Genomic DNA, 27,680 nt, shown 5'->3' with positions numbered 1-27,680 from the left:
AACTACGCACTCAATGCAGTTATTTTAAGTTAAAGGGTCAAATTTACCGTCCACATGAGGGGATGGCAATAGGTTCTCCACTTTCTCATATTATCGCCAATATCTTTATGGAGGAATTTGAGCAAAAAACCTTGGCTTCAGCTCAGTTCAAGCCGAAGATTTTTTGGAGGTATGAGGATGGTACATTTGTTATTTTTCCTCATGGAGACACTGAATTGAATAAGCTTTTGAATCACATAAATATAGTATTTCTCCTTCCATCCACCTCACAATGGCAGTGGAAGTCCAAAACAGGCTTCCTTTTTTGGATGTGTGTATCAAGATAATAGTGGTGTCCTTAAGACTACTATTTTTCGAACGAAAACGCACAGGAAAATATTTAAATTATCAATCAAACCATAAAATAGTTGTCAAAGAAGCAGTGGCCTACTCGTTATTTCATAGCGCAAAGAGCTTATGCTCAGATAAAGATGGATTAAAAGAGGAATTTAAAAAATTTTAATCGAATCTTAGACGCAATGGATACCCTCAATTAGTAATAAATAAGTGCAAACGAACTAGAAGAATCATTCTTGAGTCAGAAAACAGAATAGTGATAAATTTGCGTTTATGTCAACCCCTTATGTGCCGGTGGTATCGGAGAAAATTAGAAGGGTAGGTAGAAAGTAAAACATTAGAACTGCGTTTAAAACACACAATACTCTAATACAACGTCTCGTAAAAAATCAAAAAATGGCACACAGAATTCCAAAAACTGTGTATACAGAATAAAAGTTAGTTGCAATGGGGAATACATAGGCGAGACAAAAAGACCTTTACATTTAAGGATAAAAGAACACACACAAAAAACACAAGAAAGGGTCTAACAGAAAAGTTAAAAATTGCACACCAATGTTGGTCCGAAGACCTTTATATGAATTGGTGTGAAGCTAACACAATACATCGGAAATCTCATTTATTCAAAAGGAAATTAATCGAGGCTACATACATTAAATTGGCGGACCAACCAATCAGTCAACCATCGGTCGAGATTAGGCCACTTTGGTTGCCACTATGAAAAATGAACTAAAAAGAAAACCAAAAGTATCAAACATATTAGTTATTTGTAATCTTTTTTCTGCCGTGGCAATCGCCATTTGCTATTGGGCTCTGGTCAGTCGTAGGTGGTTGGCCCATGAATGCAGGCCTAATTGACCTGTATTCTGTAGTTCAGTTTTGATATTTAGTGTTGTTTTTATTTTTTTATCAAGTGCATGTTTTAGAGTTAGTGAAGTTGACACACAACATGGCGGTTGTGATTCCAGACTTACGCGTGTCAAAACGCTCTAGTATGATTTTGTTTATTTTAACCTAGTTTGTAATTAATTATGTCTTAGGTTAGTTATTTATCTGAAGAAGAGATCAGATTGCAGATCTCGAAACGTGATGTTACTGATTTTTTGTATCACTGAACGATGGCAAATTTCCGGAAAAAAGTTTGTTTCCTTCACAAATTCAATTTTAGCACTTAAAAGAATTCTCAATATGCAAAATATGTAGATAATTTCACGCCATATACAATGGTACAACACTTTTTATTATAGATCAAGGACAGCTGAGTTTATTTGTATTCTAACAGTTGCCTTTCCTGGTTAAAAAACAGCTATATGGTTTTTAACAAATTTTTATTTGTAATATGTTGAGTGTACAAAGCTTCCCACATCCTAATGTTATATTCATTTATTTAGCTCGGGAATTTAATATTGCTTGATTAAATCAAGAGTTTATTTTGTTCTTTGTTCATTTGAGCAGTTTTTGTATTTTAGGTATGTATACAAGCTATAATATCTACACTTACATAATAATTAAAGCTTTTACTTTTGTTAACTATCGAAAAATAGTATTTTTATTTTAAAATCACACTTGTGGACAGTAATGAAAAATTAAAGAAGGAAACAAGTTTTATGTTTTATGGGAAAATATTTCTTCTTATAAACTAAACATTTTTATATGTATCTATGTAGCATTTTTGTCTCTAAGAAATTAAACATTAAAAATAATAAAAATATTAAAAAGTAATATAGAAAGTAAATAAAATGCAAAAGTTCAAGGCTACAGTTAACCATCGAGATATCGCGTGACCAAGCAGACAGACCAGAAGAATGGAACTTTTGTCAGTCCTACTAGTTATATATTTGCTAACGCTCAGCCAGTTATAGAGACTACAATATGACGTTTCGGAGAAATCAATCAGTTTAATATAACTTTAAATTGTATTTTTATCTTAGCTTTCTAGTCGAATTGAATTAAATTTTTAGAGTAAACATGCACTAACGTTTCATTATGAAAACATAACTTTATTGTTATCTGTAACTGTGGTAATTGATTACCTGATAGTCCTAGAAGTGGGTTCGTTGACATAGCAGAAAGGGTGGTTTGATTCGAAAGATATAATTACCATTGAAAATTTAGTGCATGTAATGGATTTATGCCAAAACATGCCTTAGCAACTAATGCATACTGTTACTATGACATCTACATGTTTCATACAACAAAGGTTTAATCATTTAACGTTTACATGGGGAGAGCGAGGTAGGTAATTAACGCTAATGTTTGTAATTGTCACCAGAGCTGTGTTTCAATGCGAGCTCGTTTATTGTGCTACACATTGTACGAAGATGATCTAGAGAGGTTGTAGAATCTGTCACGCGATCCCTGTTGTTCTGAAACTGAGGACAAGGACTCAGTATTTAACTCATCGCGATGTCTTTGTTAAACATAGAAACTAATGAATGTAAATGTTTTAATGAAGGTACTGATAATAATTAACGCTGCTTTCTCGTATTTATAACTATGAGCGAATCTTATTGGACAGCTTGGCTAAAATGATATTTTTTCAGGAATTTTCCCACAAAATTGCGTATGAAACAAAGAAATAGCTGCATTTATTAAATTTTATTTACAAAATATATAATAAATATTTCAATCATATTTTATTATTTATGGTATGAATTTGACACATATATTTATGTCGTACATTTAAATATGAACATCGTTAACGCATTCGGCAATAGTAAATTTTCAAAAAAGTACAATATACAGTTTATCAAATACAGAACCTGAAAACAGCTACTTTCAGTCTATGTATCTACCTATCTGACAGCGATACTCGTATAACTATTATTTATATGTCTTGCGGTTTTGTTTATCTGGTCGTACTTGAATGGATATGATCTGAGAAAAAAATATTACTTCACATTTATAACACTGTCGATATTCTTACCATTTCGACTTCCACAAAAACTATAGTGGCTGACTATAAATATCTTTCTTAGGAAATATTACCCCAATGATTTCAATAAAAATATTCTTTTACAAAGCAAATTGCCTCTCGTCACAGACATTAGAGGTTTATATGGTTATACTTCTACTAGTACAGGGTTATAAACCATACCAGCTGGACCCTATCGGCTTTTTACCTAGTAACACGCCAAGAATAGAAGTATGTACATAATAAAAAAAACAGGAGAAGACACCATTGAAAACCACAGATGGTGTCAAGATTATCAAGAATATTATGTAGCAACAGAAACCAACAAGTGAATGGATGAGCAACGGAAAAATAAAAAAAAACTATTTTTATAAGTATTAAATATCATATAGATTTTTTTGTGTGTGGAGCCTTTTTTCAATAAATAATAATAATAATAATAATAATAAATTCTTTATTGCATTTGTTACAATTTTACAATTGTGTTGCAAGCGTCATATTCTTCCTAGCCATTCATACACATTGAAGCTCACTCAAACATACATACATCTCTCAACAATCAATCATGCAAACAATCACACTCTCAACACCAGAATATCGGGTAGGGGGGTTACTAATTGTCCCAGCGGTATTGAAAAAAACTCCTCAATCGTGTAAAAGGCACTAGACACCAAAAGATGCTTTAAACGAGTCTTGAAAAGATTCAGGTTTTGATTTTTGATGCATTCAGGAAGGCAATTGATTACTTTGACACCAACTTGAGATGGCAGCCGTTCAAAGGCTGTACTTCTGTGTGGTTGAATTCTGTAGTTGTCCCTACCTCTAGTATCATATGAGTGAACATCCCTGCCTTGAGTCAAAGTGCACCTTGACCTGCAGTACAGAGCGACCTCCAAGATATAGAGGGAGGGTAAAGTCAATAATCTAAGCTCCCTAAATGCTTCTCTACACGACTCTCTTGTTTTCAATTTCAAGATGGTTCTGACAGCTCTTTTCTGAAGTCTAAATACCCTTTCCAGCTTGTATTTAGAGCAGCTACCCCAAAGTCTGATTCCGTACTCCAAGTGAGTATGGACCAAGCCAAAATAGGCTGTTCTTAAGAGTTCAAGGGAGCAGAATTGTGCTAGGTTACGCAAAGCATAAATGCCTGAATTAACTCTAGAGCAAACGTTGTCAATGTGACCGTTCCAAGTCAACTCCTTGTCAAGATGTATTCCAAGGAACTTTGTGGAAGATGTTTCTTCAATGAGTTCATCATCCACCATCACAGTGATTTTGTTTTGTTCATTGCGCTGCTGAAAACAAAATTTGATGAAATTTGACTTTGAATTGTTTGCTTGCAAGTTCATTTCATTGAAATGTTGAATGCAAAGATTTAGATCAAGAAATGATTTGAGTTCTAATTCAGCAGCTGATTTTGCCTTTACACAAATAGTCGTGTCATCAGCGTACTGAATCACTTTACCATGCTGGATAGATGATTTCAGTCCGTTGACATAGAGATTAAAAAGAACTGGGGCAAGAATTGATCCCTGGGGAACACCTTGGGTTACTTGTGTTTTGTCTGACAGGACATTCTCGATCTGTACACACTGGACCCTGTCACTGAGATAAGACATGACCCATTTGTGCGGCAAACCTCGAATGCCGCATTCCTCTAACTGGTGCAGCAGTGTCGCATGGTGCACACAGTCAAAGGCTTTGGAGAGGTCAAGAAATATGCTGAGCACATGTTCTCTTCTCTCCAACCCATCGACAACGAGTTCAACAAGGTTTGTGACTGCATCGACTGTTGATCTGTTTTTTCTGAATCCATATTGTTCTGGATCGAGAATTTCAAATCTTGAGAGGAAAGTTTCCAGTCGTGCCAAAAATATTTTTTCAAAGACTTTACTGATGGCAGGCAAAACAGAAATTGGACGATAATTGCTAGTCACACAAGGATCGTCCTTTTTGAAAATCGGAATGATTTTCGCAATTTTCAGTTTGTCTGGAAAGGTGCCTGTTTCAAATGAAAAATTGATCAGTTTGGTCAATGGTGCCAACAATTGCTTGGAGCATTGTTTAAACTAACCATGACGATACTCCTTGGATGTCACAGGACTTTTTCGCCTTGAGACTCCGCAAGACGCGAGCCACCTCCCCCTCACTCGCAGGGGCCAAAGCCATGGACGTCATCGGCCGCCGGGAAACTCTCATTTTATGCTACCCCATTGTGCAATGGAATTATAGAATAGTAAAAAAATAAATTTTTAAATTTAATTAACTACACAATTTTATTAGAAGTTGAAGACTATGAAAATGAAGTTCTTCAGTGGTTTTGATTTCACTATTAATTTCGTCAGAGTTTATATTAGAGAACAAAAAATAGATCAATCACCATACCAACACACATCAGGAGCGATCTACAATAGAAACCTGAATTAACATTTAACATTTAAGAGTTTGTGTTTTATAAACTGAAACTCTTAAAGTATCGAGTAGTCATCTTAACTTTTCCAGTTTCTACATTTTGTAATTAAAATAAAAAATACAAACTACTAAAAGTTTAGATTTTTAAAATTCTTTAATGTTTATTTTTAGTCATTCTCTAGTAACAATATTCAAAAGTATGATAATGATAACCTTTATTATTGGGGTAATGTCAATTAAATTTTTATTCCGTTTATATTTTTGAGTCTTTAGTATTGTTAGTTGGTTATGATCATGTACTTACGAACCATCGTTCCCAGTGTAGGAGTACTAGAAAAGTAGTTTTCTTTTACAAAAACCATAGCCAAGTAATACATTTGAACACTGCTAAACTTGATATGAAAGAGTCAGGAAATCTATATGTGTGTATGTATAGGATATATTGAGATTTATACTATCATAGCATTACTAAACAAACTACCGGAATAATTAGTAATCTAAAATATTAACCGTTAATGAGCAAGTACTGAGTTATATTTCGTTTCTGTTTAATTTATATTGAGATAAAATTGAACTCATTTTATGTTATCAATCTCCCTAAAACCAAATTACTTCATAATTTAAATTAGGTTGACAACTGCTTAATACACAACCACTCTATACGTCTACGGTTGAATGGAGTTACACAAACATTTCCATGAACTTTATATGCAACAAAGAAAATTCCAACTTAGTTTAACGGTACTTTTTAAACCAATATAGAAAAACCACATCTATAAGAGAATTTCCATGGGTGTCTAAGGGCTGAGTAAAGTTTAACAAACAATTGTTTTTAGAATTAAAAATGTAAATTATAAAACATATTACTAGTTCCACCAAAATAATAGGCTGGTAAAGCAAATGTTGGAAGACTAATAAAGACCGATTAAAATCTGTTTGTGTTTTCCGGTTATGTTATAACTTACTTTGTGATTGTATAATTTATTGTAACTTGTAAAAGGAATTAATAAGGATAATGTTAATTTATTTAAGCCAAATTAGTAAAAATGGCTACTCGACGATTCATAAAATGTAGTAAAACATAAGAAATGAACATAAAGAAATTAAGTAACTTATTCCAAATAAAATATAACTCTTTGAATGTCAGAACTATCCAATATTTCAGTTTAACTGGTTGATACATTTATATACCGGATACTAATTACAATCAGAATAATTACTACTAGAAATAAAGCTCGTATAATTAGTTAGTGAAGCAATCCTTTGAGTAAAGCTTTCTGTGCAGAGCCTGAAGCTGACAAGCTCAGTCACAGCTACACAACATCAGCCATATAATTGTATAGCTTAACGTTGTGTTGATAGCTAAAGTGGAGTTCACATAAAGCATTTTAAACTATTGGTAGAATAATTTTCGCATGCAACACTTTACCTTTCGTACTCGAAAAAAAACTTTCCGTACTATAGCTTGATTTGCGTTGTTACACAACATTTATTCATTGCCATGGATTCATAAACAGCAGCTTGCACTGTAAATAACAATAATTAGACTTTGCTTCTTGGTAGGGTATTATTAAGGTAGTAAGGTATTGTGTACTGTATCAAGAGCCGTATTGATGTAAGCAATGTTTAATACACAATAGCTAGAAGCACGCTGTTACATAGCTTGTTGCTTTCTACAGGTTGTAGTGGCAGGTTATAACACATAATATAAAATATTTGAAAGCTTATTAATTAAATTATTACCATTGTGCATTATAAATAAAGTCATATTAATGTAAATATAGCGAATTATAACTAGAATCGTGTTCACATAAGCATTGTGTACTATATACAGTACATAGCAGTAGCGACATAAACTATATGTACTCTAGAACAGTGTTGACAGGACCATTATGCTCTATAAGTAGAAAGGTTTTGACATAAGCATTGTTTATTACTGCATTTATATCGTTTATGTCATTACTGCTACACACACACACACACACACACACACACACACACACACACACACACACACACATATACATATATATATATATATATATATATATATATATATATATATATATATATATTAATTTTTAGTTCTATGTAAACATTAACAAACATTCTACAAACAGTTGATTGGAATCTTTGTTGTTTATGGTATTTATTTGTTATTATTATATTTTGGTTGTTATTAATTCTTGGTTTGGGTTTTGTTTCTATGTTTTATTAATGTAGTGTCTTTCCAATGAAGGGTTCTGAGAACTCGAAAATTTAAACATGACCACTGGATTTTCTGTTTTTGTTTAAACTTTAAAGTACTTGGAGGAGTACTTAGGAGAGTATTATATACATATATATATATATATATATATATATATATATATATAAAATATACTCATTTTATATATTGCAGTAATGACATAAACGTTATGTACTATAGACCAGTAGTGACAGAACCATTATGCTCTATTGTTAGAACAATTTTGACATAAGCATTGTTTACTTTAGCATATCCGATAATGCAACTTAGGGTACCCATCATAATAAAAGACACTTTAACGCTTTAGAGCGAAATATTGCGTTTGAAATGAAAATTTTTATTTTAAAATTTAAATTAGTTAATCATTTTAATTGGTCTACCTGATATGACACTTTTATTCAAACTAATTTACTCGGTTGATTACTATATGTCTATGTTTCAAGAAATAATAATATAATTACGTCTATATTTTACATACAAATATTTTGTTATCCAGACCTCTCTATCGTTTATCTCATTTATTAAAATCAGCTGATTATTTCCTACACATTAGCAACCGAGAAGTGAATAAATTTGTATCATTGTTGACACTGTACGATCAAATAAAGAAAACAGTCTAATAAATTGATTTTCCTCATTCATGAGGGTTATGCGTGAACGTAATATGTGTATGCAGTATTGATGTACATTCCTTCATGGCATCTAATTGCTCATTTTAATAATATTCTGTACGTCTCATAAGTGGTGATGCAGAATTAATATTTAAACCCATTTGGCCATAGTATTTAATTTCACTTTACATTTTTTGACATTATTAAATAAACACACTTATGTAACATTTTTATCTCTTAATTCCTACTCATTGTCTGTTATATATACATGACCAAAAACGTTGTTTTTTTATATATATAGATAAAACTGTAAAAAGGAGTTCATTTCTTTTTAGAAGAATATTTATTCAAATTAAGAGGAAACGATTTAGTTAATGGTGCTAAGTTTATATCCTGTTGGAAGCAGCAACAACTTATTATTACGGATCACTTGAGATTCCACGTTGACACATTCAAACCGAGCCTCTTTTCTTACCTGTATTTTCATCCTTTTAGACTATATAAAATCGTGACGTAAAATTAATTTTAGAAAATTTTAAAATTAATCTAAGAAATTTAATATTTTGCTGGTTTTTTAAGCTACACTGCATTTATCTAAACATTCTACCTCAAAATTCCTCATACATTCATTACTAACCAGATTTTATCACTTGAAATTTTATTTGCCTATACAAAAATTAATTTAAACAACAAGCTTGGCAGTTAGAATATGAATATGATACGTATAACAGTTTTTCAGCCAACTTCCAAGTTCAAGTAATAGTTTTAGGAACAGTGAGCAATGAATTATCAGTATACACAATGTGTAGAGTTTGACAATAGTTGGTTCCTTATTGTGGTAGAGAAGTGTAGACGCAGCCTGTCTCATAAATAGATTCCCCACATTCATGAGGCTGAGCTGTGAACGTGATCTGTGTATATCCCCTCATAAATCCTGCCGTCTCTAACGACAACCTCATCCTTTCTCAGACAGAACTGGATAATTTATGTAATACATTTGCCCGTATAAACCAACTCTCACAACAACTTTGTTTCTCCATATTAACATTCACCTACTGTAATCATTAGTATTGTAAAATAAATTATAAAATAAAATTGCCCTCTTTACAAACAATGGATTTTTTTATTCCATAAAACCCTAAGAAATTCATTGAATAGTTACTAAATCCGTGATGAGAAAAAATATACTGAAAAAATCAGATTAACATTCTTTTATGTAATAAAAAATTGTCAATTGGAGAATATGTAACTGTGACAATGCACTTATATAACTTCTTGCTAAAATATAAATCCATTTTGTTATGTTGTTTTATCAAATTTAGTAACGTATAAAATAACTTTTACATAATTAGCTTGTATAAAATTAATTCAACTGTTTAAAACTTAATCAGACTTTTGTGATATTTAAACTTACAGTTTATAAAACTGTAACAATTATGAAACTATAACTTAACGACTGTAACGGTGTAACAATGTAAAATATTACGATGTTAAACTATCTCAAAAAGTGTCTAGGCGTGAAACCTAGTAATTTCAAAAAATGTGGACGCAAGTGGGTTACTAAACTATCGAAATGATTAATAAAGTATTTTATAAGCAATTGGCTGAGCGTCAGGGAAGCCTATCACTCAGAGAACCAGGCAAAATGTTTATCTGCTTGTCAATAGCCTTCCTCAATATTCTTCAAGATTCCTCAAGATACTTCAAGAGACATCGAATGCGGCATTACGCTTTAGATGCATGAAGGAGGCATCGGGTTTTATGCTTTGCCCTCCTATGGGTTGTGCTTCATCCTATCGTAAGGGAATGCTCTTACGCGTCGTACAGACTTATGTATTTTTACCTTACTGCCCCCCTTAGTTACAAAACAGTGCTTAATCTATAATTTTTAAACTGAGTATATGATATACACTGGTATTTTAAATTACTCTTTCCTTTATTTTTAAACAACAAACTAATTGTTGACATGCAATCTCGTAGCAACAGCTTAAATTCTCCCGGAGCAATTCAGTATGGAAAAGAACACAATCTCTCATTAAAATAGAGTCTAAATATACTTCTGACAAATAACGCGCCCTCTTTAAATAAGCGTTAAATTATTAAAGCCATGGAAAAGAACACAATCTCTCATTAAAATAGAGTCTAAAGATACTTCTGACAAATATCGCGCCCTCTTTAAATAATCGTTAAATGATTAAAGCCATGGAAAAGAACACAATCTCTTATTAAAATAGAGTCTAAAGATACTTCTGACAAATAACGCGCCCACTATAATTAAGCATTAAATTATTAAGCCCCTAGTTGATTAAAGCAGAACTAAACGTATTTTACATCGATATTAATAATGATATGGTGGCTTAGTATATGGTAAGAGCAGGTTGACCGATATTTAACGCAAAAGAATAATATTAAATCTCAAACAACTTTACATCCTCAATTAGATCTTCTAGTTATGGAAGTTGTCAGAAAACCCATACTAATCTAAAAATCACAATTATATTCATAACATTCAAAAATTAATATTAATTATTTAAAAATCTCTGTGTGTGTGTATATCGTGATAGTATATAAATATATTGCTGAATTAAACCACTTTTCGTATTAAACCATTCGATCTAGCCAAAATTGTCTATATAGACTTAAATCTTATCACATGTTAATTAAAAAAAAAATCTTAGCGTTAAAAAAACATGGGCACAGACCCACAGGCCGCTAAAAGTTAAGAAATATCCATAAGATATCGATAACTATAAGATATCTGTATATTAGGGAATAAACAGTCCAAATAGATGTTACATTTTTTAATAATATGTTTTAAATATACCACCAAGTGTAAACAAAGCTGGTGAAAACATTGCGTATATTATTTTCCCTGATGTTACTGTAATGTTTAAAATGTTTAGAAGCAAAATGACCCGGAAGCACACATGGTTATTGATATTTAATAACAAATCATCATTGATAATAACGTAAATATTTATTTAGATGTAATGAATATGTGCCAATTATCAAACAGAGAATGTCGAAAATATACCGTTTTTCGTACTTAAAAAGTACTTAAAAATAAAGTTTATTATCATAGTGAAACATGTTTGTTTTGAGACAAATAATGGCCCGGAGGTTATTTTCGTTTCATCAAGTTGGTATCGTCGGTAGAAATGTGGTAGAAGATTCGCTGTTTGAAGTATATTCATACAAATTTTATTTTATTGAATGATGTACAATTTATTAAAAACTGAGTGGAAAATAAACATCAATAGGTATTAATCACAAAAATGTCTATATGTGAATAGAAATGAGTTAGTTAACTATACTGCATTGGCTTATCGGAGTTACTGCCTTTACTTATTGTAGTGTCTAAAGACCGAAAACTTCTATTTCTCGAGTTTGTAGTGTATTATATCTAAAGCTATTTGGGCTATTTGTATTATATCTAAATTGAAATTGATTTTTTTACCTTTGTGTAATTAAAGCTCCAAACATTTGGCCATCCACTTATTATATAACAGATTTAATCCTTATACAGATACATAGTTCTAGAAACCAATTCTATTTGTCGTAAGAAAGGAAGACTTGATTTACACATTACTGGCTGTTAATGTCCTGAACTAAATTTAAAATGGTTTCAGATATTGTTTCATAAATACAAAGTTGGAAATTAAACACTTTAAATTTAGACAGTGGAAGAACCTTATTTGACTACTTTAGTGTTTTTTGTGTAACTGTCTATATAGACCTCTGTAATATGGTCAAGTTATAAGTTTTGGAAGAAACTTAAAAAGTACCTACGTACTTAAGTTTTTTATATTGCCAAACAGCGGATTAAACTTACAGGTTTATGGGAAAAGGAGGATACTAAACATCTCCTGATAAGCTATCCTAAAAAGCTCCATAAAATATCCTAAATGTTTCCCAGAGTAAAATGGTAAAACCTATAACCACATCAAAGAATCAGACTTGAGCATAATAACATCTGGTACTGTGTCAAAAAGAGATAATATAACCTTTGGATGTTCCTCAGAATAGTAATATTTACACAATGTATTCCGTGCTTCAATATTTGGAGACAGAACTTCTTTGAAAGATCACCAATGTAGAATGGGCTATTTTATATATTTTGTATGGTAACAGTAATCTAGTCGATGGTGTTTTTCACTTGCAGTTAGGACTTTGAGGGTTTACTGCGATGAGAAATAAATGCCGTCCACAGTTAGAAAATTTTATCATAACTATTTAATCGATGGAGAGCAGGTAATCACAACATAGATCTCATTATTTATAATGGAGATAGGTAACAGGTTTTCGGTCAATTTTGGTTTGATTGCATCCACTGAAAAATAGGACTTTCTAGAACTTTTATTTTTATATTTTTCAGGATTCAGCAACTATAAATTAGGCTAAAGATGCACGAATACTAAGAAACAACCGAATATGGCAGTGAATATGTCAAACTCATACTTAACAGAAACTTTGCTCGCCAAATATAAAAGTTTTACATCAGAAACAGCTCCAAAGTTGTTAGAAAAATGAACAAAGCACACTGAGATTTGAAATTTAAAAAATTCTTACTCTAAAAAACATATGAATATATATGTTATATCCATATATATATTCAAACAATACAAAGCAAGGTTTCAATTTTCCCTGAATTCTCGATCGACTATGAAAGATGTATGCTTATTTCAGCAATCATAGTCGATCGAGAACTCAGGGAAAATTGAAACCTTGCTTTGTATTTTTTGAATATATATATATATAATAAATTTGTATAAATGGCAATAGCCGAATTTAATTTCAATAAATATTCAATCACAAAAAGTACTTGCTCCGCCGGTACTCGAACCCCGATCTCTCACTTGCCGGGTAAATGTGCTACCATTACACCAAAGAGCCCTCACTTTTTACGATTGAATTATTTTGTATTTGGCCGTATCTGTCATATATGCGTTTAAATAACCAAACTAACATATTATCGGAAGACCAAATATTTGTCAAACGACCTTTTAATTTACAATAAATTTGTATAAATGGCAATAGCCGAATTTAATTTCAATAAATATTCAATCACAAAAAGTACTTGCTCCGCCGGGACTCAGATCTCTCATTTGCCACACACACACACACACACACACACACACACACACACACACACACACACACACACACACACACACACACACACATATATATATATATATATATATATATATATATATATATATATAGTACTTGTGTGTACAAAAATGAGTATCTACAAAAAATGTATTACAATAACATAAATTTAACGTATACATACATGAAACATAGTCGGGTTAGGTAAACCCGATTTGTAACTCAAGAATTGCTGGTCTGACTATAATGATCTCTGATTTACTGCAACCGTCTCCGCCCCGAATAGAAGAATAACTCTTAAAATATCATCAAAGATCAAGAAAAACCAGGTATCTATAAAGATTGTTGCATAATATTATAGATTGAAAGGGCCTTTTAATTGTAATCAACTGTCTAAACAATTTTTTATTATAGCACAAAAAAATGTTCAAATAATTTAACCATTATTTTAAATTAGATTATATGTTTATATGTATAGTCTTGAATGCATAAAGTAAGCTTGACAGTAAAAGCACTTCTTTTTTAAACCATCGTTGATTAAAAAAAAAACACATCAGAATAAAAATGTAATATAATAGATAAAATATCGTAATAGAAAAAAGATAAAAGAAAATATCTAGATAAGAAAATTGAAAGTGTTAGTAACATTAAAATTTTAACTGTAAATGTTAACAAATATTTTTGGTTGCTATGAAATGAAACAATAAACCAGAGTATAACTGCCAAAAGGAAAGGGACAAATAGACGGTGCTAAACTCTACAAGTTGATAATAGCGGTTCCGGTGTCGCACGTGGAGAAGATACAATCTAATAAATAGATTCCCTACATTCATGAGGCTTAGGTGTGAACGTGTTCTGTATACGTGGTATCAACACACATCCTTTCGTGATGAAACTTACTTCCTGTTTATCAATAACTTTTACGTGTTTTCTACATGGCCTGTGTTATTTCCATACCCAAAATGCCCAAGAAACTTTTTTAAAATTTATAAATATATATTTAAAAATTGAAGGTATATAAAGATCTGCTCTAATGTCTTACTCACTAATTACTTTTGTTTACATTGATTAAATTTTGTATAAATGGCAATAGCCTAATTTAATTTTTCAAAAAACTTTGAATCACAAAAAGTACTTGCTCCACCGGGACTCGAACCCGGACCTCTCACTTGCCGGGTGAGTGTGATACCACTACTACACCACAGAGTCCTTTCTTATTGAAAACCAATTATTTTGTATTTGGCCGTGTCTGTCACAATAGCGATTAAATAACCAAACTAATTGGAAGACCAAATAGCTGTCAAACTTCTTTTGTTCACATTGATTAAATTTTGTATAAATGGCAATAGCCTAATTTAATTTTTTAATAAACTTTGAATCACATAACATATACTTGCTCCGCCAGGACTCGAACCCGGACCTCTCACTTGCCGGGTGAGTGTGATACCACTACTACACCACAGAGTCCTTTCTTATTTGAAAGTCAATTATGTTTGTATTTGGCGCCTTTCTGTCACAAAAGCATATTAATAACCAAACTAATCGGAAGACCAAATATATATAACTTCTTTTGTTCACATTGATTAAATTTTGTATAAATGGCAATAGCCTAATTTAATTTTTCAATAAACTTTCAATCACAAAAAGTACTTGCTCCGCCGGAATCGAACCCGGATCTATCATTTGCTGGGTGACGAGATCCGGCAAAAGGCAAAAATAATTGCCATTAGTTTAAATAAAACCCTGTGTTTTTTTTTTAAGTTACAAAACGAATCGTATGGTTGTTAATTATAATACACTTTCGATTTTCGTTTAAATTGGTATTATATTACGCATAATAAGTTACCTTTTAGAAATATATTATAATCATTATCATTTAAAATCTTTTTAAAGACTATTAAATGAAAAGGAAAGAAACCTAACTACTTATCAAGCAGGTTATACGAGTACAATGTCGTTAAAGGCGCAGAATACATTACAAGTGCAAATTATATATGTGTATCTAAAGGTGCAGAAAGAGATATAAATTTTAAATACCTAATATTATACTAACATTAGCAATAAATGGCAGTGTCGCCATTGTTATTGTATTTTTTTTTTAACTAAGGATAACAATTCTAATAATAAATCCAGATCAGTGATATGCACATCAACAATGTTAGTGTGGATCGCTGATTAGGAACAAGTTGAGCGACCACAACAGAGAGCAACAAAACTGGTGTTGGAGCGAGCTTCTATTAGCTTAATGGGAATCGCATTACCTCTTCTTGTCTGCCTCAAACACATTCCGTCCATTAGGAAACTGTCCGTTCTGTTACAACCATCTGCTGAGTGTAAACTATTACTTCGATAAGTTTCCAAATTTGTTTCCTTAAAAACGTTTAAATATGCAATAAAAATAGAATTAATATTTTAGTGTACGTATTCAGTATACTGAATGGTTCAGTATAAAAATAATGATTAACATTAATTTTAATATGGATAGACTGTATTAAAAAGCCTTTCGCATTGTAATGTAATAAATTCAAAGATCAGGCATTTGAAATTTATATCCATATCTACTATTATAATTAAACACATATAAACACACACACACACACACACACACACACACACACACACACACACACATGCACATGTGTAATTAGGAATTTTAAACTTATATATATATTTCCATTATTGTAGAGAAACAAATTGAATAGAATTCGATTTGTAAGGAGAATTTAAATTTACTCTTATCAAATGACACTCTTAATAGTTCGAAAGCCGAGTATCAATTTGTAAAATCTGGTTTTACCTGAAACCGGAAGAGGAATTTACAGTAAGAAAGAAATCACTCGTCAGCCATCGATAGGGTTAAAAATATGAAATAAAACTATAACGACTTGGATTGTAGATAATAATATTTCAGAATATTAATATTTAAATTATCAATGAGACAACCAAGTCGATACAAAATATTTTTTCATTAGTAAGCTCCGAGTGAATATTCGGTACAATTTATTACTGAATTGGTAACTATTAAATATTATCTGGTTTGTCTAAAATAAAAGTCACGGATCTAAATAAAAATAATGGATTTATTTTAAACTGGCAAATTAATAAGTTCAACGTTTCAGAATGTTATCACTCTATTTTCCACAAAGAAATGACAAACCGTTTAGTAAATTTAAAAGTTCCTTTGGCAAGAAATAAAAATATTAATCAAATTTATCACACTAAAATCAGAGCTCTCTTCTAAAATGAAATAATACATTTTAAAATAAAAATCAAATACCAGTTGGAAATAACTAAAATAAAAATTTTCACTTCCAAGTTCACTCAAAATTCAAAATAAAAATTTAAACTTCTCTTCCACTAGTTGGACCTTAACTTTCAAATCGCTGCAATTCAGATTACAACTCTCTCAAACAATTATTAAAGTTCAATTAATTTCCAATTAACAGTTGACAATAAACAGTTTTAATTAAATATTAATAAAACTACTAAATTTACAAATTTCAATTAAAGTTATTGACAAAGTTCAATTTTAATTCACTTTTCTTGCAAGTTTGAACCAAAGGTAACTTGTATGAATCTATTATGCTCTATTGCTCATCGAGAATCAATTATTCAGATTGCTCTGTAGTTTCTATGAATTTAAATTTTTCCTATAAAAAAGACAACAAAATTAATTTAACATCAGATCTGGAAGACTATTTCAATAAAACGTACAATAAATTTCGTGCTTACCTCAAAATCCCTCGCGGAAAACATTTAGAAACACAGCGCACTGTAATCAACTTAACTCACGACAATAACCAAAAGAAGGGCGAAAATTATGAGTTGGCGCTTTTATACTCCCTCCCTCCAAGCAACTTTGCAGGACATCCGCGGTGTTCTCTCATTGGTCCAGCTGTATCAAAGAAGGTGAACAATAGTCCTAACAAGACAAGTTCTAATCAATTCAAGGCAGTCAACCTGCCTTCCTAACAATTTAAAATTACCAGTACTAACTTGCCAAAGGATTACATGTTCGTTTTTTACCCTGACTTTTCACAATCTAATTTAAAATTAAATTCAAATATTTCGTTCCCCAAATTTTAATTTAATTTAAGTTTTAATAAAAAAATATAAACCAATGTAGCTTTAAAAACGCTACAAAAACGTTTCAGCCACATAAAATTATCCTGAGTTTGACACACTTAAAACGAAGTGTCAAATATGGAAATTATTGTCATATTTGGTGTCAGCTCATCATATAGATGCTGACTACTTGACTGAAATTATATCTGCGAAATTATATCTCTTCATCTGTCATACGACGGTAATATGACTATTATTAAGTGTGTAAAACTGAAACAATATGACATGATAACTTTACATTTCGACCCCCACCAAAACTGGGGGTTTCTTTTTTAGGAGAAATTCCTATATCTATTTCAGGTAAAACGAGATTGAGTGGTTACACAGTACAAATTTACTTTTAGACTAAAACATGTGGCCATAACCAAGTATATATTATTGTCACATATTTACCACTCATTAATTGCCTGAATTGACTGATTGCCTGAATATGCGTAGTTCATTGACCACCCAACGACTTTAAAATCTACTGCCACTAAAATCTTCCATCATATTTTATTCTGCTTAAATGATTTCCTACATTTATATATATAAAGGAAATTATGTTACTCTCGGAAATAAGTTTTACTAATTAATTAACTGATGATGAATTGGAATGTTAGTGGTGATAGTGTAAACCAACATTTCCGTCTGCTGCCATTATAAATAGTTTACAAGTTAATTAACATATGCTGTGGGCTGGCAGCATTTTAACTAAAACACTCGTGTCTTATTCCCTCTGAATAGCATATTATAGCGGTACTTAGTAATTAACATAGGTTAAAGTGGGTGTAATTAATTGTAATTATGTAAGTTGCGTGCAAATGATCTCTGTAAAGTTCGTAATAATGTGCCACCTCTTTCATCAGAACTTACTGTATGTTATGTAAGTAAAATTTGAAATATTAAAAATACTAATTTGTTTAAAGCAAAATTAAGCTCATCTAAAATTATAGAAGTAGACTAGAAGTTACCCGCGGCTTCGCACGCATTTTCCTGTTGAAAACTCGGACAATATATTCATGTATTCTTTATCTATGACATAATAAACACTCCTGAGAAAATCGAAAGTCACTTAAAACTATTCCAATCTCCTGATCCATTTAAGATTTAAGTTTAAAGAACAGTGTTTTGGGGTCCTGAAGTCGTAAAGTGAAACAGTTTTTATAAGATTCGTATTCCCTCCAACATTCTATGATAATTTATTGAAGTGCTCCGACGATTTCAGTAAAAATAAGAGTTAGCCTTTTTATCCCAATGACGAAAGCGGTCAATATGAGTCTGTTCTGGTCGTTTAAATTCACCCCCGGTCTAATCTATTTACAGTTCCACAATTGATTTATACTGTTGCACTAACCCAAACAATGGTCTCATATGTTGGTTTCGGAATTCAACTTAGATTAAATTTTGGTGATTAAGTAATTTAGATATTTTTACCGATCAATAAATATGTATAAGGGGTATATGCTTCTAGTATAAGGGCAAGAGTGTGTTATCCCCATTTGCTTTTCAATAACTATAGTAAAAATGCCAGACACAATATTAAAGGAGCTAACCAGATTCGATTACTTTATGTGCAAACACTCACAGCTTTATTTTAATGAGGTTGTTTTCATAACAGCGTATAAATAGCATTTCTATGGCATCAGATGGATTATTGATCATTGCCGCAATCAAAATTTAAGATTAGATAATAACTTCGTATCTGCAATCTGCATTACACTACTGATCAAGCAGTTTACAGTAATTTACGTAATTAACGCCTCTTTGATGAACTTCAGCTGAAAGTATCAGTTAACTTTGTATTACGTGTCGTAGCGCAATCTGCCGGATCCAATATAAAACACTCTAACATCAACAACAATTTATAAATAAAAAATTAATTAAATAAACTATTTAAATCGGACCAAATCATGGATCTAAACCATTCTCGATTTCCATTGAAAACACACATAAAATTTCATCAAAATCGGTCGGCGTTTAGGAGGAGTTCATTCACATACACACACAAGTAATATAAAATATATAAAGAATAATAGATGTTACTATTATGTTATAACTCTTTTTAGCCTTATGTTAACAGCTGTTGAATGCTAATGCATATTTATGATTTATGTATGGAAAAGTAGCTGTAATTATATAAAATCTGAGGTTCAATTTTGTGTTCTCTGTAAAAGTCTATCGTTAGATTTAAAAAGTCACCTATAATTCGCAGACAGAGACACAAGTACCTGGTCAGCTGTAGTTTTATACAAAAAGCCGTAAAAACCTCTCAGAACGTGTCATATGTTGCACCTTTTACGGCATTGTGTAACCTGGTCGATAAGTAATTAAGTGTTAACACATAACTTGCATAATTCAGTAGATCTTTCTTATCTAAAAACATTGTCAAGTCTACGGCACAATTAGTTCTTCCGATATCCGTCGAAAACAAACACACAGTCAAAAGAAGATCGTTTCTAGCTCGCTGAGTGTTAGAAAAGTATACAATATTTATATTAAATAGGTTAATGTATTTTTGAGATATCCTGCGGAAAGTTATGATTCGCTAACGGTCAGCCCAATCCCATAAGAGGACATTCAACATCATCGAATTCAATCCTACATATAAGGATATGAAGTTTCAAAATACAAAGTTTCAAAATTACAGAGGTTTTGAGATATCGAGTGGGCATATATTTAGATATAAAATGTTCTAGCCCCCTGAGGGATGAGCTCAGCGTCACAGCTCAGCTAAAGAAAAAAGAAACACATATTTTTGTTTTTTAAGTCTATCAAACTATGTAACATTTTACGAAGCCGAAAAATTACTACGAATTAGAATTTTTGAAAGACAATAGTTAATTTATCGTTTATGTTTTAGCTGTATAACAGTAGGTTACGGAAAACACGATTTCAGTAATAAAACAATTCTATAGCATTGAAAGTAATCAATTGGTGTTTACTAAGGCGGAGCTGATATGGACTGAAAAGCTTTTTAATTCGTCATTTCGGTTTTAGCTAGCAGCTGACACTACAGGATTCAATTAATTTTAAATCCACCGGTGTGATAGCTTTGAAATAAATATTCCGTACTGGAGTTTTTAATCGTGATTAAACATTTACTGCATGTTAACGCTGAAGTTCAGTTTACTCCACTTACACTAACAGGAGTTATAATTAATATTTCATATACAGGTATATATATATATATATATATATTTCATTTGTGCAACGCATATACAATTCATGGGAGTGGCACGGTTTCAGTATTAAAAACTATGCAAACATAAAGTAACATTACATTTTCTCTCATAACTAACAGATACATGTTGCAGTAATTACACTAGATCTGGTAATAACTTCAGTAGGTTTTACAAATATTAATTCATTAAGGAAAGCCAAAATAGTATCCCAAAGTTATACTATATAATTTACCAAAGTTAATAGTATCACAGATACAAATCTAATAAATATTACGGGTCTTTGAATTGATAACGGCTTTGTCATGGAAACTTCCTCTCTCCAACGGACTGATCATTGTCTGATGTATTTATTCAACAAACAATTTCTGATACATCCATAGAATGACGCAAAGCTTCAATTGAAAAACGAGCTGGCTGTCTTTAATTTTCCTATTTCATCTACTTAGACATTAAACACAAATAGAAAGGAACATAATGGTATCCTATACATACGCTGAAAAATGTGTGATTTTAGTCAGATTTAGTGTCTTTTTAATAAGGAAAAAGAGAATATTTTAAATAATCGAAAATAATGACGCCTGTTCCACGAAGTCTTCCATTTATAAAGGTAACTAGAGAGATATTCCTGCAACATCACGGAGAATCAATTTTCTCGGAACTCTCCTGAGCTGCCGCTCTGAATACATGTTTTGCAGCAATCTTATGTTATATTTCCTACCAGAGTTGTACATCATTTTGACACTTATGGCTCGTACTTAATTTGCTTATATAGGTCATTTTGTTACAGAGCGTTGGATGATACATCATCAATGATAAAGAATTAAATGAATAAGATTATCAGTAAATATACGCAAAATTATGTGATCTTAAATATTTCTCCTTACTAAACAAAAATAAAAAATAATCTAGATAAGGTCATGAGGTATTTTGGTTGGGTTATTTCTGAAATTTGTTAAGATAATAAAAGTTGTTAACGATTTAAAATAATTGCTTTTACGGAACAACAATTCAATTTTGGCCGAGGTTCGAATTTTCTTAGGTTTATTTATATATTAGTTAACCATATTTCATTTAGTTACGAAGCAAATCAAAAAATTGAAATTATTAATAAATATCACAATATCACATTAATTCTTCGTTTGAAATGGCGTTGGATATAATAATACAGATTACATTTAAACAATTTTGTATTCTAATTTTTAAGTATCAACCGTTATTATTCATCAGCGTCTATTGTAATAGACCGTTTTGACATTTTAGTAAAGGTATGTGTGAAAATTGTTGAAATAAATAAAATTTTTTTAATCACCATGCAACCTGTTTTTACTGATGATAAAATTTTAAAATGAGTCATTAACACCAAAAGCAAAATGCAAAATAAAAGTTTCTTCGCAACGTATATACAGCGATAATTGAAATAATAGAACTCGCTTAAGTAATACATTGGTTTATTTTTTATAAAGATTTGGCCTTAAGAGTATCATGTCAAATTATAACGTGCAGGATTTAAGTGTAGGATTATAAACATATATCTCGCTGAAGAAGAGCTGTTCGGAAATATTATTGGTTTGTTTATGTCCTTATTTATTTTTAACACAAATTTTATAAACAGGGAATTTTTCATATTGAACAAGGAGATGAGAAATTCCTAATGGCACTTAGACCTAAGTAACCATTGCGCTTGCTTCAAAATAACAGGATATTCAAGATGGGTAAGGTTAGGAGTAGGGGCCGCCTCAACAGCCTTTAACACTAAGGGATCTCAACCCACTAGACTATCAGGTATCCTTCACAGAACACTAGACTCTTGCACCCAAATATGTGCATAGTGTGTATGCATATACATTTGCAGTTAGCGATGTGCCGTTCCTGAATATCCATCGAGTTACCCAGATATAAGTGAAACATTGATTTTTTTCTGTAGTCAGCGTAGGTTCAACCGAAAGATATAAACTGTTGAGATGTGAACCACCCCGGGGAGACATCCATGTTAGTTCTTATAATTCTATAACTTCATATGATATCTCTTATAAGAAATTTCTTCCTAAAACAAATCTGTTGTCTATTGTCCGAGGTCTACTTGATCTTAAAAATATTATTTACTTTGTATAATTATGCCTAATAACTCTAATATCGTTAAAGCTTTTCGTTATTCTCATGGTGACAAGCAACATACTGTTACTCCATTAAATATTCATTCATAAAGGATTTTAATTACTCTAGACATGTGTTTAAATGATGACGTCGTTGACATTCAAGACAATATTGTTTTTACAATAGATCTATTCAGTAATATCATGAAACACATTTATAGTGTATAATTTACTTTCATAGATATTTTAGTAGGTAAATATCGTAATAGTAAAATTAATTTTAATATACTTTTCTAACCTTGACGCGTAGTTAGATTTTTAACAAATGTGGTGTTTGCAAGGTCCAATTTACAATAGCGTAAGTTTCGAAGCATTTAAATATTTTCAAGCAGATTCCCTTTACAATAACTTTTTTATATTAAACCTTTTTAAGGGAACCAGTCACAGTCTTACTTATAAGTTAAGGTGAAAATCAAAAGGAAACCGTTTTTAGGCTAAGAATAAAATGACAGAGAGATACGTTTCTCTGTTGGAGATAAAAATTATAACTAGCATTAATGGCTTAATTATCTTATTACTCTTGTATTTAATCACCTATGCGTGTATTATTTCATCTGCTTTATCAATGAATAAAGAAAGTACTAACTTACATTTTAATTTTGAATTTACTCCTTTATATCATATCAACACTGATCAGTTAATACCAGAGTTAACAATTGTATCCTTAATTAATTTTTTGAAACGAGTTAGGTATTTTAGTGTTTAATATTATTAACTCGCGGATCTGCTAACAAAATAAATAGTTTATGATAATTGAAAATAAGCAATAATTGAAGTAAGCCATTATTACTGAAGTGACCTCTTTCAAGAACAAATAGGATATCAGTAGCTGAGATCTAGTTTAACAGAGACAAAGGATAACAATAGATCCTCGAAGTCCCTGCTTCGGATGCATTATCTCAGACAAACTGCTTTTCATCATGAGAAACGTCTTAAACTACTTTTCAGCGTAATTAAATTGAGAATGAGTTGCAACCCTATATATATATATATTTATTTATTTATAAACTATTTCACTACTTTGTCAAAGAAAGTCATGGAATTTTCAAGAGTCCTCACGACAAAAATTCAGTCTTTAGTAGATATTTCAAAATATATCAACCATTCTAACGCTTTAAACCAATAAATAATTAAATTAGCTCAGAAAAGATATCCATTTAAAGGTTCTAAAACATTACATATAATATGTTGAAAATCCCTCTTTCTGTCTCCACATTTGGCTATGAAGGCGCTAGACCCAGAGAGAGAGAGAGAGGTCCTAAATTAAAAAATTAAAATAAAACTCATCACTTCCTTTTTTTCTATGCAATTCTTATGGATGGACAAGAAAAGACAATTAGTTTTATTTCAAAGAAAAGCCTAAATCTATAAGTTGGCTGTTTTACATAATTAGACTTTTATTTTTTGAGCAAATAAACTCCCGTAGCGACATAAAAGTCATTATTTACAACTTTAAATTTAAGTAATACAAAAATTACCCTTTTTAAGAAAATTTAACAAATTTATTACAAACTTTAGTTTAACGCAAGAACACGATTTTAATATAACGAACACAAAATATAAATTTTGTTAAGTTGTTTTTAAGATTTTTTAAATTTATTTGTGTATCCAAAGGCCGAAGAACTAATCAATGTTACAAATTATACAATATTATTCACTGGTAAATACCTGCCAGGAAACAAAAAGTGTATCTGTTACGAGTTTTACGAATAATAATTTCCGTTTATTTCCGGATATTGTGAAATAGAGAACAAAAACAATATAACTTAAAGTAACAATAATAAGATATAAGATTGACAAATAAATAAATACACTTAGGCCCTGACCTACACTTAGTTACATAACTTTGGCAGGAGTACAAAGTACCGGCTTATTTATGGATTTAAAAAAGAGTTTTATTGGTTAAATTATGATATGCTCCTATTAAAGCTAACGACGATTGCAGTGAGAGGCGTGGCCTTGGACAGGTTCCATAGTTATCTCACCGGTCGTTGTCAGTGTGAGAGTTGGGGGCTGTCTGTGCTCGCTGCTGCCCGTCACTATAAGGGTGGTTCAGGAGGCTGTCCTCTCTGCCAATCTCTTCGTAATATTCACTTACGACCTAATTACTCAAAATATTTTGGAGAAATCGATGCTTTTGCGGATTACATCACTTTATTTTATGCAAATCAAAACATTATAAGAATTTGGGAAAATATTAACAATTACTTTACTATTTTGAGACACTGATGTATTATAAATAAAATGGAAATAAATGTAAGTAAAACCAAGTTTATTAATTTTTTTAATTCAGTATCACAGAAGTAAACGCAGTGAAAGAACTGGGGGCTGTAACTTTCAAATAATATAAAAAGTAAATAGTTTTAAGTATTTAGGAATTGTTACAGATGAGAAATACAGGAGTACTCAGGAAATAATTGTAATACTGTTTTGATGAATTATATTTTTTATGTATTGTAATTTTTATAATTTCAAATGTATTAATGTATTGTAAACATATTGATAATGAAGCCAAAAGAAGCAGTGTCAAATAAAATATTAGATTCGTAGATACACAGTATAATATTTATTTTACTGTATTCACTTCTCATATTTTAGAATAGCAAAGAGAGTTCCTTAATGCCAAGTATTTTCTTTCTTAGTTACCTTGTAATAAATTAAGGCTGGTAATTAAGGAATTTGTAAATGTGGAACTACTTATGAACCTGGATGGATTCAATTTTAACGTGTTATAAATTATTTGAACACGTCTTAAATATTTTTTTATCATAAATATATATTTTGTAATTTTAAATATTTGTGTAATGCCTGCAAATGAGAATTAAATTACTCGTATATCCAGACTAATTGAACTATTATTTTATTGAGCATAATGTTCTAAATTTCTAAAATTATGTACAGATAACATAAACAAATTAAACTTTTTAAGCGATTCTAAGTAATGTTAAACTTATATTTAAACCCAAGAAACTCAACATGAGTGCTATAAAATGAGTTTTCATCGCAATGCCTATTTATAAATGAAGCCGTACGTTTTAAAGTCTTATACATTCAGGCCCAGATCTGTGATAGGGCCTAATACAATTAACTTTTGGATAGGCAGATAGACATCATTGTAATTTTTCACCCTCTCAAGTGATAGGCATCGCTGACGTACAGCCAATTACAAAATGTTGTTATTTAAACATTGCAATAAAACAGCAATGTTTAGTCTCATTCTGTAAATCTATCCATCACTTTAGTTATTCTAGGATACTTATTTTTATATTTTTCCAAATACTTATAGACTTAACTTTAGCATTTCTTGAATACTTAACAAAGTGTAGTCAAAAATAATGTTTAGTCTTGTTTAGTAGATCTATTGAATAATTTAGTTATTATAAAATGCTTATCTTTAGTATTTTCCAAATTTTAATATACTTTTAATAGAGCATTTCTTAAAACCTTGCAGCGTGCAAGGAAACTAATTTGACAGTGATAAAGCTGCAAAGCCAGGCCATAAGTTTCACCGCTGAAGGTGTAAGCAGAGCACTCCAGACATATACTAAGGTATGATGCCGATAAGCTCTCTTCTACGTCATACCGCTGTTACAACAACATCCTGTTTAATCATACAAATTTATAGCATAGGTTGTAAATACGGTTTAATAAATCTGTTATGGAAGTACTTGGTTAATTTCAAGCTTAAATGTTTGTTTATTTAAAACTTCCTACAATGGAGGGTTAATCTCACTATAAATTAACAGATTGATATTTTTAAATGGTGCTTATGGTTATTGGCAGAACTTCTGCTATGAGCACTTGATATAATATCTTATTTTATTTTAGAAATTAATAAAGATGAAGATGTTGATGTCATTAAGTCTCAATAACTAGTATCATATGTTTAAGTAGCTGTGTAAACAAATAAACAATCATCATTGTTAAAAAATGAAGTAACATAACGTTGTGAAATGACTTTATCACTTGTTTTAATCTTCTGGGGCTGGTCAAAGGATAAACATTGAGGACTTTCCCACGCTATTGTCCTGGTGTCCTGGAGTCTGCTCTTTGATTTTCAAAGTCTTTAGATTGGTTTTATATAGGGTAATAGGGTAAATTGTTATGTTATCTAAATAGTCAAACCTGTTTTTTACCCCATTCATCCTGTCAAATTTATTAAAGAGCTGATTGTATAATCTAAGAATTCCTCATTTTCTTTCGTGGTATAAAGAAAGAGTGTAAAAATACACTATGTACGTCTCATCTTTAAAATTTCAAAATTGTGTATTTTTTAAACTTTGGTTGTTTTATTATTCTTCTTAATCTTATGGTTCTCAGAACACTATTCCCAGTTTTACATTCGAATAAAACAATTCTAACCTTATAAATGTTTAATGTTGCGAGAACGTTTTTCACGATGCATATTATACCTGTTTCATACGCTCTCAATCTTATCTACTTACTTTAACTTCCACTGATGCTTCCTCTGTTCGACAAATGTGACTTCAAAATCCATTATATCGAAATTACAGGTGTGGAGCTAATGTTACAGCTAACCACTTTTCCACCCTTACAATTCATCGTCGTCTTTTATTAAAATAGCACGGGCTTCTTTAATCTACT

At 31.0% G+C, this 27,680-nt stretch overlaps 1 protein-coding gene across 1 annotated transcript in view; it reads right to left on the bottom strand.

Annotated features, from left to right (window-relative positions):
- LOC124358122 (orexin/Hypocretin receptor type 1-like) overlaps window positions 1-5,449 on the bottom strand; it is a 38,742-nt gene extending 33,293 nt beyond the window's left edge. Inside the window, 1 exon segment of the mRNA XM_046810415.1 lies at window positions 5,325-5,449. Within this exon segment, the coding sequence (XP_046666371.1) occupies window positions 5,325-5,449 (125 nt within the window).
- Between the last annotated feature and the right edge of the window lie 22,231 nt (window positions 5,450-27,680).

This window comes from Homalodisca vitripennis, chromosome 3, assembly GCF_021130785.1.
Source record: "Homalodisca vitripennis isolate AUS2020 chromosome 3, UT_GWSS_2.1, whole genome shotgun sequence".
In the NCBI taxonomy this organism is placed as follows: domain Eukaryota; kingdom Metazoa; phylum Arthropoda; class Insecta; order Hemiptera; family Cicadellidae; genus Homalodisca; species Homalodisca vitripennis.
Note: the sequence above shows the minus strand (reverse complement) of the source record. Positions and strands in the feature narration are given on the sequence as shown.